General features: G+C 45.5%; 1 protein-coding gene and 1 long non-coding RNA gene across 2 annotated transcripts; one reads left to right on the top strand and one right to left on the bottom strand.

Moving 5' to 3' along the window:
- Positions 1-310: 310 nt before the first annotated feature.
- Positions 311-13,439, bottom strand: LOC122240860. Its single transcript, XR_006220592.1, has 3 exons — positions 13,294-13,439; positions 10,255-10,324; positions 311-464 (listed from the first exon to the last, which is right to left on the bottom strand). It is a non-coding gene; the product is annotated as an uncharacterized LOC122240860 (long non-coding RNA).
- CRNN (cornulin) lies at positions 10,060-12,814 on the top strand. The gene is made up of 2 exons (XM_042994145.1): positions 10,060-10,197; positions 11,537-12,814. Exons 1-2 carry the CDS (start codon positions 10,060-10,062, stop codon positions 12,812-12,814), a joined length of 1,416 nt encoding a protein of 471 aa, XP_042850079.1.
- Positions 13,440-17,290: the final 3,851 nt, after the last annotated feature.

Genomic DNA, 17,290 nt, shown 5'->3' with positions numbered 1-17,290 from the left:
ATGTGAAACATGCAGCAGGTCCAGACAGGAGCAAGCCCTGGGCGAGACATAGCACACCTGGTGTGCCAGGCCTGGGCACCAGAACTGCAAGGCAATGGCCAAGGGGCCCCACCCAATGCTCAGGACTCCATTAGGAAAACACACAGGGCTTCTCTGAACTCAGATCTTAGGAATGGACAGCAAAATGGCTTATTAGAAATGATGGAACACACATTATTGTATAAATGATTTGAACTTCTATAAATATATTAACTGAAGCAAAATTGCATTCACAACAGATTACATAACCATTTCCAGAGTACTTCCGGGGTTAAGTGGATTCCCTCCTCACTGCGGAATGGGTGAACCACGCAGGTGTGGTCCTCTCTGGGTTTCCCTCTTGTGCTATTCTGGTTTTGTGTCACCCTCTGAACCTCTTCTTCATCAATGTACCTCCAAACTGTCACATCCTTGTGCCACACCTGCTATAGAAATTACAGAGAATGTTCTGGTTTTTTAGTTGCAATTGCCCAAAGTTCACAATTTCCATCGACTTGCAGTTCAAACTATTTCTGGTCCCATTTTGCTACTGAATAGTGAAATACAGGTTGAAACTTAGATTTATCTTCTACAGATGTGTGCACACACACATACACACTCATGATTCAACCATGTTAACGTTCTAGAAACTATTACAGACCTCCCTCATGACCACAGGAGCCTCTGTTTCTTCTGTTTAATCACACCAGTCCCTGTTGTGTACAGGCTTGAGCCCAATCCTGAATAGCTTGTGTTCTGTTATGTTCTTGACCCATCTTCATGAATGAATCAGACCTCTACTAGCGACTGACAGCCTACTTTTTTCCACCAGTCTTTGGGTAAAACATTTAAGACTCGTTATTTTATTTAATCTACAAGCCATCCATAAAAGAACAGGCATTATACAAGCTCTGTTTTTATTTTTTTGTATACATAACAGTTCTTTTGATTTAATTATATATTTATATATTAAATATTAATATATATTAATATTAACATATTAATATATAATATTAATATAATAATATATATAATTTATTGTCAAATTGGTTTCCACACAACACCCAGTGCTCATCCCAACAGGTGCCCTCCTCAATGCCCATCACCCACTTTCTCCTCTCCCCCACCCCCCCATCAACCCTCAGTCTGTTCTCAGTATTTAAGAGTCTCTTATGGTTTGCCTCTTTCCCTCTCTGTAACTTTTTTTCACCCCTTCCCCTCCCCCCTGGTCTTCTGTTAAGTTTCTCAGGATCCACCTATGAGTGAAAACATATGGTATCTCTCTTTCTCTGCCTGACTTATTTTACTTACAAGCTCCGTTTTTAGAGATGAGGTCAAGGCTCAGAGAAGTTAAGGGATTTGTCCTAAGTCACTGAACTCAAGTGGTAGAGCCAGATACATCCTGGGATCAGTTGGCCTGTGAAGCCCTTGGTTTCCATTTTAACAACAGAAAATGTCATGCCTGCACAAGGACTGGCTAAGAAGAGAGAAATACAGAAGCAAGCAGGGAGGCCCAAATTCTTGGCTGGTGACAGCAATGGAAGAGGCTAAAGCTATCCCCTGTGATCCCACATGATGTCACCATGCCCACACCCCAGTAAGCTGCTTCTGAGGATTTGCCCTCCTATGGGCCATCCTGACACATGCCAATATTCCTCAATGTGACCCTCCACCTAAGTCCTTGTTCCCACACAACTCAGGGAGCTGTGGAGGATGCCTCATGCTAACAAAAGCGTGTTACCTACCACTCAGGGTTACTCAGGCTCCTGTCTTCCCCCAGCCCTCCATGGAGGTGGCTGTATAGTGTGAGGAGCCCACCCAGCCAGGAGCAAAAACTCTCAAGTCCAGTCCTATCTCCACCCAAAACTGTGTGACTTTGCCATGTCATTTCCCCTCTTTGAAACTCAAGTGCCTCCTGTGGAGTATGGGAAGAAGAAGAAGCTTTCAGGGTGTTTGTGAGAGGTTAGGACAGCAAGTGTGGTGGTCACCTTAGCACACTGACCTGTGCACAGCTGGTGCTCAGTCCTGAGTGAAGGTTTAGCTGGTGGATCTTGGCTCTGTTGACTGTTCCTTGGAGTCGGCTGCTGCCACTATCCAGCCTTGGGGGCCTTGCCCATGACCATCTCCCCTAGATGGCAGGCAAGGAGCTCCACGCTGGTGTGCTTGGAGGAAAGTGACTTCTGTCTTGGCCACTTGGCCAGCACATATTTAGGACACAAGAGCACACATATGTGCAGGATAGGAATTCCTTACACAGCAATGACGGACAGGCACGTGGACTCATAGGACCCTCACAATAATTGCAAAGGCCACCAAGCATTGGAAGCCTTCAATTCTAGAACCAGGGAGTGAAAGCAGGTTCTTAGCACTCAGGTGGAGTAGTGGGCACCAGACGGTGGATCACTGCCCCAGAGAACCCCACAGCAGCTCTACATACCAAAAACTGGAGGCAGGCTCACTGCAAAGCCATGTCACTTTTGCCCACAAAAGTTGTATAAATTGAATATCATTTCCTTCTGTTTCACAGACAACTATAGTTTCACTTTGGAATGACTTGCAAATAATGGATCTTAATGTTACCCTTATCTACATTTGTTCTGAAATACTCAGTGGTGTATAGACTAATACAAAGGTAATTGAAGGAAGTCTGTGGTAAACCCTCTTGTGGGAAAATAAACATACCTTCATTAGAGAATAATCACCCACAGTGTTTTTTCTAATTTCTATTTTTGGATTTTCCAAGGTGTGTGTATTATTTATTACTTATGGATTAGTGCTTCTTAAAGAAGCAGATTGAGTAACCCATGTGAGCATTAATTTTGTGTACATTCCTCTTGCCTGTATTCAAAAGGACTACTCATCACGACTTCAAATGACAAGAATAATAATGCCCTGCACAGGTTTTAGTGTTCTCGGTTCAGAAGGCACTTCTACACTGGGTGCGTATTGTTAACTCATAATACCCAAGTAGCACAAACAGAGGTTGTCGCTAGTTTACAGATAAGGAAACAGGGGCTCATCGAGTAAGTGAAGCCAGGCAGCCAGGCAAGTATGGGGGGCAGGGCATGCCAGTCCTTTCCACTCTCAGGATAAGAACATTCCTGTGTGTCTTCTTGTCTTGCTAACATCACGGTGGTCTGAAGACAATGAACATGACATTTGCCAATAGCCAGTGGCCCCTGGAATAACCTCAGGCCCTCAGCACCACCACTTCACCCTTTTCCTGTTAAATCAGGACTCTATTTCCAGGCCCCAAAGTAACTTCCTACTAATGGCTTTCATCTTTGCACAACTTCGATGTCCCTTTGTCATCCAGTGTGCTCACAACACCTGATCATTACCTTTTAATCCTGGCTACCACCCTAGGAGGGATAGGCACTTTGATAAATGAAGGAGGAAATAGTTCACAGCTGGCCAACTCCAGTGGAGGCTAGCACACATGGGTTTGTGAGGGTTTTAGGGAAAGCACCACAAATCCGGTCCATCCTGATGAGAGCTGACTTGGAGCTTTGCTCCATTTTGGTCCTGGCATCTCCTGAAGCCTTAAATTCTGAACTATCCCATGTTATCCCCATGAGCCAGGGATGAAGCCCAGGAGCTGTAGTGGGATGGAATGTGGGGCCAGGCATGGTGTGTGTGACACATCACCCAGCCTTCACAATTGCAGGGCAAAGCTTGTTCTCCTGAAGAATGAACCAGGCCTCCATATCAACTTAGCATATGTATACTTACAAACTAGCCTTGTCCTCAAAGAGACGCCCGAACAAGAACGGATCTCATCTGGTTAGGATAATATGGAAATACATTATGGAGTCAGTGGTATTTGAGTTGTTTTGAAGGGACAGAGGCCATTTGCATGGAGGAGAAGGAGAATGCATTCAGGCAGGAGGAAGTCCTGGCAGACAGGCAGAACACAGCAGAAGGTGGGTTTGTGGGAATGGCAGGTCCACACTTCTTTTTCCAAGGGAAAAAGACCTTTTTATTGAAGTGTAAAATACATACAGAAGAGTGCACAAATCATTAATGTAAGAGTTTTCACAAAGTAACACATTAATGTGTCCACCACCCAGATCCAGAACCAGCATGTTATCAGCATCCCAGAAGCTAGGTTCGTGCCTCTCCAAAGTTAATATTCTCATGTATAACTCCGTGGTTTGGTTTTGTCTGTTGTTTTAATTTTCTATAAATGGACTCATACTATGTAGATTTTATATCTGGTTTTTTTTTTTTTTGGAAATTTATGTTTGTGAGAGTTACCCATGTTGTTACGTATAACAGTTTTTTTTTTTTTCATTTTCACTGCTGTGTGGAATTCTATTACGTGAATGTGTTTGGTATCATATTTATTTTGTATTTCCTAATTAAACTTTGATATTATATCCTGAAATATTTAAATGGACAAATGAATAGGAAAAAAACCCCACCTGTTAAAGAAAATGTTTTCCTAAAACATGATGGAATGACATTGAACTAAGCCATTGACAGGAAGGCCTACCTGAAAGCAGATAAAACCACTTTAGGATCAGAGGGTTGAATTTAGAGGCTGCCCCACAAGAACAAAAGCCCAAGTCAGACTACAGGATTGTTCTAGGAAAGACCCCACTGTCCTGCATCACCCTTAGATCCCAAGGCCTCAGTCTAGCCCTCTCCGTGTGCACCTATGTCCTCACACCCTTCAGTCCTGAATCAGAGTCCCATGCAGGTGTGTTTTGTGGCCAGGCACACTGCTCATATGCCAGCACCCTGTAAGCATATCAGCAAGGCAGGGAAAGGGAGTTTTCTGGCCTTGAGACAGGTCCAAGTTTTGACATAAATAAAGACATACTGGGAAGTGTCTTATCTATTCCCATTACATTTAAATCAACAAACCTTTGGTACCACCAGAACTGTGCAGACTCATTAGCACTGATGAGGCAGAAAAAGGAAGAACTTCCCCACCTCCTATGATATTTCTCATTTTTCCCAATGGGAAGGAGGTTGAAACCTTCTGGTTTGCTTGCTCTAGGAGCTCTGCCTTTGGGCTGGACACCTAGCTCTGGGAAATTCAGACTCCCTTTCAAATGGCAGCTTCCAGATTTCCTGGCAAATGGTAACGACAGTATTAGTCACATGCTCCCTGTCTGCATAGGACTCAGAGACACAGCAGGACCAACACCACCTGTCAGGTTGGGGATTAGGCCCAGAAAGTATAATAGATACTAAATCGCTGCAAACTGTGTCAACAGGGATGTCTCTGGTATCTGCCTAATCCTCCCTGGCATATCCGGGGTTGAACTTGAGCATCTGGGCTTCCAGGATGCTCTAACCAGGACCCAGGTTGGGTGGGCTTGGGAGAAGAGACCACATTTGGGGCAAAGAAAGCATAAAGAGTCTCAAAACTGTCCACTGCTCTTTTTCCCCTCTAAGAATCATGCCCTCACCCTGCCTCTCAGTCAGGATGTATAGGCTGTGCATGGACAGGTGACTTCTCTCACCACACATGACACTCTGGGCAACAGCTCTCTGGCTTTCAGAACTGTTTTGACTCCTTTCTGAGGGTGAAGCCAAAGATTATGGAATTTTTCCATCTTCTGCTTTTGGGGGGAAATTCAAATGACCACCTCCAATCATTCCCCACTGCCAGGTCCCTGTCTATGTCTCCATTCTGTGCCCCAGGGTACAAGTGAAGGTATCTTGTTTTACAGATTTACGTCTTACAACACCTTGTCTTCCATTGTCAAATTCTTCAGGGTGTTCATGGCCTGTTTTCCCAACTAAACTGATTCCCTGGAGAGCAGAATTTTACTCTTCATTTGTAGCCTACTAAGTGTCACAAAGATGGGCTGTTAAATACTTGTAGAAATAAATTATCTCCATCAGCAACAAATTTGAGTGAGTGTGTAAAAAGGAATCAAAATGCAAAAATTAGTTTGTTTTATTGAGGTATTTCTGTTTATCCCAAGGCAAAGTGAACATAAGAGAAGAGTTTGATTCAATTTCAGACAGGGTCCCTGACCTCTTTCTGCCTCTAGATCCAAGGGATGTGACTACTAAATAAAGTCCCTCATTTGTGACAACTCTTCACAAATGTCACACACTAACAATGTGACACCCTCTGAGACTGCCAAGCCCATCCCTGGCTCACCCTCCTCCCCCCAGCTCCGCCTCACCCACCCCCACCCCCACCAGCCACCCTCCCTCCACCTTCATGGCCCTCAACTCCCCAGGCTCAGTCCTGCCTCCTGGAAAGACACAGGCTTCAGAGGCAGGCAAACCTAAATTCAAATTTAATTCTATTGCTTTCTAGGTATGTGACCTTGGGTAGTTTACTTAACCTCTCTGTACTTCAGTTTCTTCATCTGTAAATTAGATATAATGATACCTACCTCAGAGTTACCTCATATCAAGCACCTGGTTTGTTACCTCCCAAACTTACTTTCCCTGAGTTCCCAAACTCTTCTGGAAGTTCTGAGCCCCTTCAGAAAAGACTTAGAAAATCACTCACAGAAGGAAGGTCTACTCTGCAGGACCCCCTCTTGTTCTCCAGCCTCCCCCTCTCACACTGGCCTTCTCTGAACTGACCAGTTACCACAGCAACTTCTGCCCCCCTCTCACCAGGGACTGGAACCAGCCACTCTCCATGAAGTTGGCCCCTTCTGCAGGCTGCACCTCACCCTGTGCTCTGTGCCCCTTACTGGATCTTGTGCCGTGGCTACAGGCCTGCCCTCCCTCTGCCCATCTTACTGCACCTTCCTATCCCATCATTACCTTTCCTGTGGGCTGCATGCAGCCAAATAAGTGACAACTGTGAAGATGTCTTTCCCTATCCAGAGTCATTCCAGAAGCTACATGTACTTCCCACAAAAATGTGTGCTAGAAGCCCCTTCAGGACTTGGCTTCAGAGCTCAGAATGCTTCCTTCTCAGCATCCTCAAGAATGGTTGTTCTTTATCCACAGAGAACAAAGTTGATGTTTGTAAAGTACCAAAAGTCATGGAGAGAAGAAGAAGCAGCTACATGTTGCATAGAGGGGAACATGGCCAGAAATCGAGGGCTCTACCACACCCATACCTTCTTCAGAGCGGGCACTACTCCAAGGGCTCTCAGCATCTTTATTTATAAAAGGGGTTTAGTTGTGAGGATACAACAAAATGAGGTGGTAATGAAAATGGAATCAAATTGAAGCAACTCAAACAGTAATTGGCAGTACTGTTACTCTCTTGGGACTTTCTCCTGGGACTTCCAGGCTGCAAAACCTGTGAGGGTAGAAACTGCTCACAGCCTGTTCCACACTGTTTCCCTCAGTCCTTAGCCCTGGGTCTGAAGTGGAACAGGCGCTCCATAAATACCTGCTGACCAATCGAGCAGTTGAGTTCCCTGTGTTTGCAATGAAGGGGTTGCACCTAATTATCTTAAGTCTCTTCTCTCACCAGCCGTAAAACACTGCCTGCCCATAGGATGGGGGCTGGGGGAAGCTATTAATTTTGTTTGTTTTAATCAAAAATGAGACCCAACCAAAAAGAAATGAGATTGAATTTCTTGCATGTCTCATAAACTTGGCATGAAAGGCAATTCCAAAACAAGATCCAAGAATGTTCTAAGTAACGGCAAAATTACAACATTGCTACAAAACATGTATAGTCTCCCAAAGTGACCACTTTGGAAAGGATAACCCTCAATAGATGGAAATGTTTTAAAATGTTTATATCTTAAAAAAAAAAAAGGAGTCCCATGACTTTGCAGTCACATGGAGATGATGAAAGTTCACCAGGAGCCCCAACCTGTGCCTAGCACTTCTGAGCCCATCATATCAGAAAGGAGCTTGCCTGACATGAGGAGACAGACCCAGGGAAGGAATCAGGGAGGTACCCAGTGTAGTAAGAGGGAGTGCTCATTCAGCCAACACAGCCATGTGTCAGCAGGTAAAACAGACAAGAAGGGAAGTGGGGCTGGGCTGGGCAGAGCCTTGAGTGAATCAAGCCTTCCCATGGGGCGGGGACGTCTATCTAAAACACCAGCCTCCATTAAATCCCCTATAAAAGGTTCCTGTCCCTCTGACCTGGTACTCTATTCACCACCTAACAGCCACTTGCTCATCCTGCCTGTGCATTAGGTAAGTGCCCTCTTGAGAAACCTCTTTCTCATTCTCACTGTCCTGGTGATCTGAGCTCATAAAACCAAGCTGTCAGATCGGGGTCATGGCCTGTGGTGCTGGCCATGGACAGAAAGTGTCCACTCTGACTGGGCCTCAGGCAAAGTGGGCATGGGCATGTGGGAGAAGATGCTGTCCTGAAGCCATGGGGCTCTTTCCTCCTCCCCTGAGACTGGCCTGTCAGTAACGCCTCTCACCAGATCATGTTAGCAGCAGCAATGGAACCACTCACTCCTGTGCCTTTCTGGACAGCAAAGGTGTTTTGTTCTTAAGGTTCTGGAAACCTCTTTGCAGTACTCACAGTGTATGAGGCCAGAATCAGGTTACTTATGCCAATCTGACAATGGGCTTGAACCTTGTCACAGAGGAAGGGGCTAACATGACAGTATTCCCCAGGGCCTTATTAGGCAAGATGAGTTTGTAGGTTTATCCTAAGGCATCTGAAGAGTAACTAAAAAGTAGCCTTATTTTTAATGTTTATAGGTCAGTGATTAAGGTCTGACATGCTAAACAACAAAAAACCAGGATCTTTTCATTTCTCTGTTGGGGTACAATATTTGAGTTTTGTACCTTGACGTGCAAAAACAAAGTCTGCCTGAAATTTTTGGCTACTGGAGGGTAGAAAGGACACCCCTTGAAGAGCTTACCTGGGGTCTATAACCTTCAAAATCCTTCTGGCCACACTGCCCCATCTTCCCCAGCACCAAGCCTCCTTCCTGCCTCCCTTCACTCTCATGCTTCTGTACCCAGGCCTTCCTCTTCCTCCTGCATTTGAACTTGCCATCTCCCGGTCTTTGAGGCTTCTACTTTAATGCACCTCCATGTCCCTTTGCCTTTTGCCCATGCAGCTGCACTTAGGACTCCCTTCAAGCTATGCCAAGATCCCTAGCTAATGAGAAGCAAAATCTCTCCCTTCAGTTAGGAGTCATTCCTCATAGGTCACCAGTTTTGTGGACTGGAAGGAGCCACACAGCTATGGGAAGGCTGACCTCCTTCACAGTTCACAGGTCCCAGTGCTGAGGACAGATGTCACATTCAGAGGAACTTAAGACTTGGAACTGGAAGGCACCCTGAGTATGGCCAACAGCTGGTAACCCAGCCTTTTCCTGAACGCCTACTCAAAAGGCAGCAAGAAAGGGTGGAACCCCATGGGGTTCCTGCCTGCCCCACCTGAGGCAGGGGTCAGCTTAGATATGTACTTACTGCCTGTTGGTGTTCCCAGAAGGACCCTAACACCATATGACTAGATAGACCGTCCACAGGATGCAGTCTAGAATGCTCATTGCATTTGAGTTCAGGAGATATGAACTCTTGGGTTTCTTGGTCCCCTACAAGCTATGGGGCCTTGAGCAAATCACCTAACTTCTCTGAGCCTGTTTCCTCACCTATAAAAAGTGGAGATAATAAGGATTATAAGAGATGATGCATATGGAAGTACTCTGTGAGCAGCAGAGTTCACACAGATGTACACATATTATGTATGTATATAATAACATCATAATGATATTTAATAGCTGTCACTTAGTATAAGCCAGCATCTTCCAAGTGCTTTATATGAATTATCTCTTAATCTTCACAATAATCTTATCAAGTAAATACTGGTATTACCTTCATTTCACAATGAGTAAACCGAGGCATAGAAAGGCAAAGCAAACTGCCCTAGCTCACCTGACAGGCAGGTGGTGAGGCTGGCATAGAAGTCCTGACTCTGGAGCCTGTCACTAACCATGATGTGCCCCTCCTTCGCATTCATAAAATCCATTAAGTAGGAAAGGGAGAGCGAATACTCAGAGCCATCAGAGGCAGAGCTGAATATGCAAGGAAAGACCTAGAAGGAGCAGGAGGAAACGCTGAGGTTGATTTTGGAGCCCCCATGGGGGCTTTGCTTCTTTCTCCAGTTTGACTCCAAAGATGCCTCAGTTACTGCGAAACATTAATGGGATCATCGAAGCCTTTGGGCGATACTCCAGGATGGAGGGCAACTGCAAAGTGCTCACCCGGGGGGAGCTGAAAAGGCTCTTGGAGCATGAGTTTGCTGATGTCATTGTGGTATGATGTGCCCGGCGAGGTGGGGAGGGTGGGAGAGGAAAGAGGAAAGGGGTTTACCTGCAGATGCTCTGCCTCAGGAATCTAAAGAGGTAGCCACTGGATCCAAGCCCACTGGATCTCCTGGCAGCTGTGGAGGAGGAGAAAAGGAAGGCAAAGGAACAAGAGATGGTAGTTTCCTTAGAGAAAATACCTTGATTTCAATTAATTCTAATTTAGAGACAAGGTGAAAGGACTCAAAAGGGACAGCTCAGGGAAGAATAGAACCCTTGAGTATTCTAGAAATGAAAGTAATTGCTGCTCTCTGCTGCTACTTAAATCTGATGCAGTAGCCATTTCCTATGTCCATCAGAAATTCATTCATTCATTTATTAGAAGCATAGCTCTGTGTCTTGCAGTTGCTCAAAAATATTAGTTGAATGGTCACATCAGAAATGTGTTTTTGAGGGCAAGTTGGTTGTCATCAGCTGGGAGGACACTCTGGGAGCCCCTCCTTCTCTTCCCCTACCAGCAAAGCAGACCCAGGGCATTGATGCCCTTCCCTGCCTCTTCCTGCCTTTGGTTCCCATCTAAAGCAACCAGGACAGGGATGCCTGGGTGGTTCAGTCGGTTAAGCGTCTGACTTCAGCTCAGGTCACGATCTCACAGTCCGTGAGTTCGAGCCCCGCGTCGGGCTCTGGGCTGATGGCTCAGAGCCTGGAGCCTGCTTCCGATTCTGTGTCTCCCTCTCTCTCTGCCCCTCCCCCGTTCATGCTCTGTCTCTCTCTGTCTCAAAAATAAATAAACGTTAAAAAAAATTTTTTTAAAGCAACCAGGACAATGGCCTTAGGGACAGGAATGTGTAGGCACAGCAGGATGCATACTCAGGGCAACTTGTGGTCTCACCAAACCCCACTCACCCCACCATGGGAAAACACCTGAGCCTCAGTGAACCCACAAAATCTCCCTGAGGCCATAGTCCTGCTGTCTTTGCCTGGTGTTGGGCACTGGAGAGAATCCAACTCAGTGCCAGGGGTCAGGAGCCGAGGACAGCCCAAAGAATCATTATGAGCTCAATCATTCATTTATTCATTCTTCAGTGAGTCTTGCTCCAGTTATCCTGTAATCCAGAAATTATGCCAGGCACAGAGGATACAAATCAAAAGGTGCTTCCTACCCTTGTCAGAAGGGCTGCACACTGAAAGCTATTTCATATTAGGGCTGCTGTGGCTATGTACGCACCCTGAGGCTGGCACAGGTGGGCTCCCTGGCTCAGGGGTGGGAAGCCTGCAGACTGAGTGAGCTGGCCCAACCACACCTTCCCCAGGGGCAGTATGCTGATTTTGCCTCTTCTCCTCCCCAGAAACCCCATGATCCTGCCACTGTGGATGAAGTCCTGTGCCTGCTAGATGAAGATGACACAGGGACTGTGGAGTTCAAGGAATTCCTGGTCCTGGTGTTTAAAGTCGCCCAAGCCTGTTTCAAGACACTGAGCGAGAGTCCTGAGGGGGCTTGTGGATCTCAAGAGTCTGGAATTTGCCCTGCTGGGGACTCACAAGAGCTGGGGGAAGGACAGAACAGTAGAACTAAGGTGGAGCTGGCTAGGGAAGGACAGCATTGTGAGGAGAGCCAACATAGACAGAGCACACAAACCTCCAGAGGACAGGTAGGGGCCAGGGCTCAGACCCGTGGTCAGGATATTGGCCAGGATAGACAGTCTGAGTCTCAGAGACAAGAGAGAGAGAGTTTGCAGACACAAGCTGGGGAATGTACACAGCAGACCCAGAGAGTGGGAGAAGACAAGAGCCACCAGACCAGGGAGAGGGAGTCAGAGAGACAGTCGCAGGCCAGGGAACAGGATAGAGTCCACCAGACAAGTGAAACAGTGACTGGAACTGGAACTCAGACCCAGACAGATACCACCCAGACTGTGGAGGAAGACAGGAGCAGTCAGATAGGAAGCCCTGGTACCCAGCCACAGGAGTCCACCCATGGCCAGACCAGAGGGACTGAGGTCCAGGGTCAAGATAGGAGTCAGACAAGCCAGATAGTGGCAGGAGAACATGTTCAGACACCAGGAGGTGTCACCCAGACCATGGAGCAGGACAGGAGTGGTCAGATAGGAAGCCCTGGCACCCAGCCACAGGAGTCCACCCATGGCCAGACCAGAGGAACTGAGGTCCAGGGTCAAGATAGGAGCCAGACAAGCCAAGTGGTGACAGGAGGGCACATTCAAACACAGGCAGGATCACAAACCCAGACACACACCCGGACCGCGGAGCAGGGCAAGAGCCAGTCTGCAAGCCACGCAGGGGATAGAGATGAGGGACAGATTCAAAGGCAGTCAGGCAGTGGTCAAAGATGGACACAAGTGAGCCACTATGAAGCAGGAGAGGCAGAGATGGGAGGACAGGCCCAGGCTGGGGCAAGCACTCTGACAGGGAGACAGGACTGGAGCAGCACTCAACCAAGGTGTAGTGTGACAGGCGGGCAGGGAGAGAGCGAATCCACTGTGGTTACCCAAGAGTGGGTGGATGACCACACAAGGGATACAGCAATCCCAAGGCAGGACCAGAGTAGCCTGCATTCTGGCATGCTTCCAGCCCAGGGCCCAGACACAGTCCAGCCAGAAGGAAAGTGAGGCCTCACAGCCAGGGGGCTATATTCCTACTTCAAAAGCAATAAGCCATGAGTGTCCCAGCCCCAGACTCCAGTGCCCAGTACCAGAAGAAGACAACTGCAGAGGGGTTGGCTTGTCCTGTGCTGGCCAGTCCAGTTGGCATGTCAGCTCTTTATCATGGTGTTTCTCTTAGGTCTTTCTCAGTGAGACCATTTCTGCAAGGTGCTTTCTATCCTAAATTCCTCTCTCATCTGCTCCACTGTGCAGACCCCTCAGGAACAGGAAAACACAGAGCCAATCACTCATTTATGCCAGATTCTCCTCAGCTTGTGGGGCTTTTCATAGCTATTTTTGTCTCTTCCATCTGTCCATTGCCCCATATATCCTAATGCACCAATAAAACCTTCCTAAGCAACTGGGCTCTCTGTCCCTTTCAATCACTATTGACATGATGGGTTAAGGCTACAGGGCTATGATAATGAACTAGACATGGCCCCTACCTTTGAAGAGCATCCGGTTGGGAAAATAGTGCATGAGATTCCAAGAGTTATAAAAGTGTCAAGAGAGAAGATATCATATTTTTATACTTTGCAGACAGGGATCAGAAAAGTTTTCAACCAGAAGAGGTTTTTCGCAATGCCCTTAAAAGACAAGCAGGATCTAGGGAAGGACAGAGGGAGGGAAAGAGGTAACACTCTAATTCTAGAATGTTAAGTCTCTGTTCACCTGTAAGGTCACATAAGAAGGCCAACTTAAGGTTACCAATAAATGGAAGAAGGCCAGTGGGGACTATGTAGGGGAGAAGGCATGTGTTACCAGGAACTGAACCAGAAGACAGAGCCCCAGAAACTCCTCTGTGTCAGCTCTGACCTCTCATTATGTTTCATCAGCTAGATATAAACAAGTTATCTGGTAGAAACTCTTAACTATGGTTTATTATAATAATAACTTCAGAACTAGTTTTTAAAATATAGATTTATCTGCCTAACTGCAGAAATGCTGAGTCCACAGGTTTTGAGTCGGGCTTATGAAAACTGTGTAAAAGCTTTGTAAGGGGACTCCTGCTTCTGGCATTGTGGCAAACTAGATACTCTGAAGGGCTTTCCACAACAAAATAACTAGATCATGCATAAGGCATATTTTCCATTGCATTTTGGTTTATAGGAAGTAAGGGCAATCTCCGAAGAGAAAACAATATGTGTTAACAACCCTTAGTCGGGGGGAGTTAAGATGGAAGAGTAGCAGGGAGATCCTATACTTGCCTCATCCCTCAAACACAGCTAGATATTTATCAGATCATTCTGAACACCCAAGAAATCTGAGGACTGAGAGAACAAACTGCACAACTGGAGAGAGAGGAGAGGCCACATCATGGAAGTAAGGAGGTGCAGACACATGATTTGGGGGAGAAAAGAATTGTAGGTGCTGTGGAGGGGTGGGAGCCCTAAACATGGAAAGAAGAGAGAAACAGAGAGAACATTGCACAAGAAAAACACTTCATCAAAATCATTGATAGGTAAAATGAGAGGGGCTGAGTAGTTACAGGCAGCAGAGTCCAAAGTCTGAAGTTTCAGAAGTCTGCACCATCATCAGGTCAAGCCTGGTGAACATAGTAGTACTCCTGTGGAAAAGGAGGGCAGAGGTCTGGGAGCAGACAGCATGATCTGAAGATACCCTGGGATCACAGTGGGAGAGACAGTTCCCCTTCTTGGAGTGTATTTGGGAGAGGTGGCATTGTCTCTCTGTCTCTGCATTTGGGAGACATGTCTCTCAGGGGACAAAAGTGCCGATGGGCACCATTGAGCTGCCCCGTTCCTTAGCATAGGAACAGAAGCACCTGTTGAAGGCAGCTAACTGAACACAGCTTTTTGCTGTGTTTTCTTGTAAACTCCAAGCTGCTGCATGGTCATGTAACTGCTTTTCTGGGACAAGTAAGTACCAGCCACAGCACAGTGAAACCCTCCCCTAGAGAACCAGCTTAGGTCTTCACCACACTGGGTCCCCAAAATTTGGAGTTTTGAAACCCAGCCAGTGCACCTGAGAGAAAAAAAAAGGAGTACTGCACTGCAGGGCAGGCAGACAGCTGGGACACAGACAGGGTGAAGGCAGGGATCTTAGGGATGCCTGGAACACACAAGGGAAGATTATTTGCTTTTCCACAAGGGCTTCCTGAATAGCATCAGGGATAAACTCCCCTCTCTGGGAATGAGAGAGCCAGGTGAAGACATTTTTATCCCTGTCCATCAGCACAGGTGGATCTCAGTGAGCAGCACAGCACCCAGAGTGGAGGCTTGAACCAAATACACTACATCCCACTTTATGTGCTCTGCAGGTGTTTTTTTAGTAGGGCAAGTGTGCTTGCAACAGTGAATCAGAGCAACAGTGGGCCCTTCCCCCAAAAGAATAATACCATCCCCCCACATACACCAAATCTCCTGACCATAGAGTGCTAAAAAAGCTTCAGCTCTAGGGGAAATAGGATCCAGCCTCTTATATCAAGCAGACCAAAACACACCAAGTTAAAACTTGTCCAACAGTGGACAAGGTCCAAACACTACCCATTTAAGACAAGGTAAAACTCTTCAAATGACTCATCTGAGGGAAAGAGCAGCCAAAACACAACATCAGAGTATACACAGCACACACCAGAGACATATCCTGAAGCACCAAGCCCTAGACGGTATATGACCTCTTCTTAATATAGCCATTTCTCTCAGGAACAGGAAACATGATAGGTCTTCCTAATCCACAGAAGACAGAGACCCAGAAAAATGCCAAGATGGAGAAATTCATCCCAAAAGAAAACAAGAACAGGTCACAGCAAGGGATCTAATCACAACAAATATAAGTAATATGCCTAAACCAAAATTTAAACCATAATCATAAGGATACTAGCTGGCTAGAGAAAATCATAGAAGACACCAGGGAGTTCCTTAACACAGAGATAAAACACCTAAAAACTAGTCTGGCCAAAATAAAAAATGCTATAATCTAGATGCAAAACTGACTGGAGGTAATGACCACAAGGATGGAAGAAGCAGTGGAACGAATAACTAAGTAATAAGTAGAAAATAAAATTATGGAAAATAATGAAGCTGAAAAGAAGAGGGAAATAAAACTATTGGATTACAAATGTAGACTTAAGGAACTCAGCAACTCCATATGGCGTAGTAACATTCATATCATAAGAGTCCCAGAAAAAGAAAAAGGAAAGGGGGCAGAAGGTTTATTTGAGCAAATTATAGCTAAAACTTCCCTAATCTGGGAGAGGAAAAGGACATCCAAATCCAGGAGGCACAGAGAGCTCCCATGAAAAATTTAAAAAAGCAGGCCAACAACAAGACATATCATAGTAAAATATGCAAAATATAGAGATAAGGAAAGAATTCTGAAAGCAGCAAGGGAAAAGAAATCCCTAACCTTGTAAGGAATACAAATAGGGTTTCCAGCAGACCTATCCACAGAAACCTGGCAGGCCAGAAGGGAGTGGCATGATATACTCAATGTGCTAAAGAGGAAAAATATACACCCGAGGTGTATATTATCCAGCAAGGCTGTCATTCAGAATAGAAAGAGAGATAAAGAAACACAAACAAACAAAACTAAAGGGGTTCATGGCCACTAACCCAGTCCTGCAAGAAGCATTAGAGGGGACTCCTTGAGTAGGAAAGAAAGACCAAAAGCAACAGACTAGAAAGGAACATAGAAAAAAACATATGCAGGTCATACAACGGCACTAAATTCATATCTATCAATAATCTGAATGTAAATGAACTAAATGCTCCAATCAAAAGACATAAGGTACCAGAATGGATTAAAAAACAAGACCCATCTAGACGCTGCCTACAAGAGACTCATTTTAGACCTACAGACACCTACAGATTGGAAGTGAGTGGACGGAAAACCATTTATCATGCTAATGGACATCAAAAGAAAGCTAGAGTAGCCACACTTATATTAGAAAAACTAGGTTTTAAACCAAGACTGTAACAAAAGATAAAGAAGCACAGTATATCATAATAAAGGGGTCTATCCAACAAGAAGATCTAACAATTATAAATATTTATGCCCCAATTTGAAAGCACCCAAATATATAAAACAGTTAATAACAAACATACAGAAAATCATTGATAATAGTACAATAATAGTAGGGGACTTTAACATGCCAATTACAACAATAAACAAATAATCTAAACAGCAAATCACCAAAGAAACAATGGCTTTGAATGATACACTGGACCATATGGACTTAATAGATATATTCAGAACATTTCTTTCTAAAGTGGCAGAAGAAAGTGGCATTCTTTTTTTTTTGTCTTCTATTTTATTTAGTTTATTTTTGTTTTTTTAAATATAATTTTTTATCAAATTGGTTTCCATACAACACCCAATGCTCATCCCAACAAGTGCCCTCCTCCATGCCCATCACCCACTTTCCCCTCTCCCCTACCCCCCACCAACCCTGTTTGTTCTCAGTCCTTAAAAGTCTCTTATGGT

This window comes from Panthera tigris, chromosome C1, assembly GCF_018350195.1.
Source record: "Panthera tigris isolate Pti1 chromosome C1, P.tigris_Pti1_mat1.1, whole genome shotgun sequence".
Lineage (NCBI taxonomy): Eukaryota > Metazoa > Chordata > Mammalia > Carnivora > Felidae > Panthera > Panthera tigris.
Note: the sequence above shows the minus strand (reverse complement) of the source record. Positions and strands in the feature narration are given on the sequence as shown.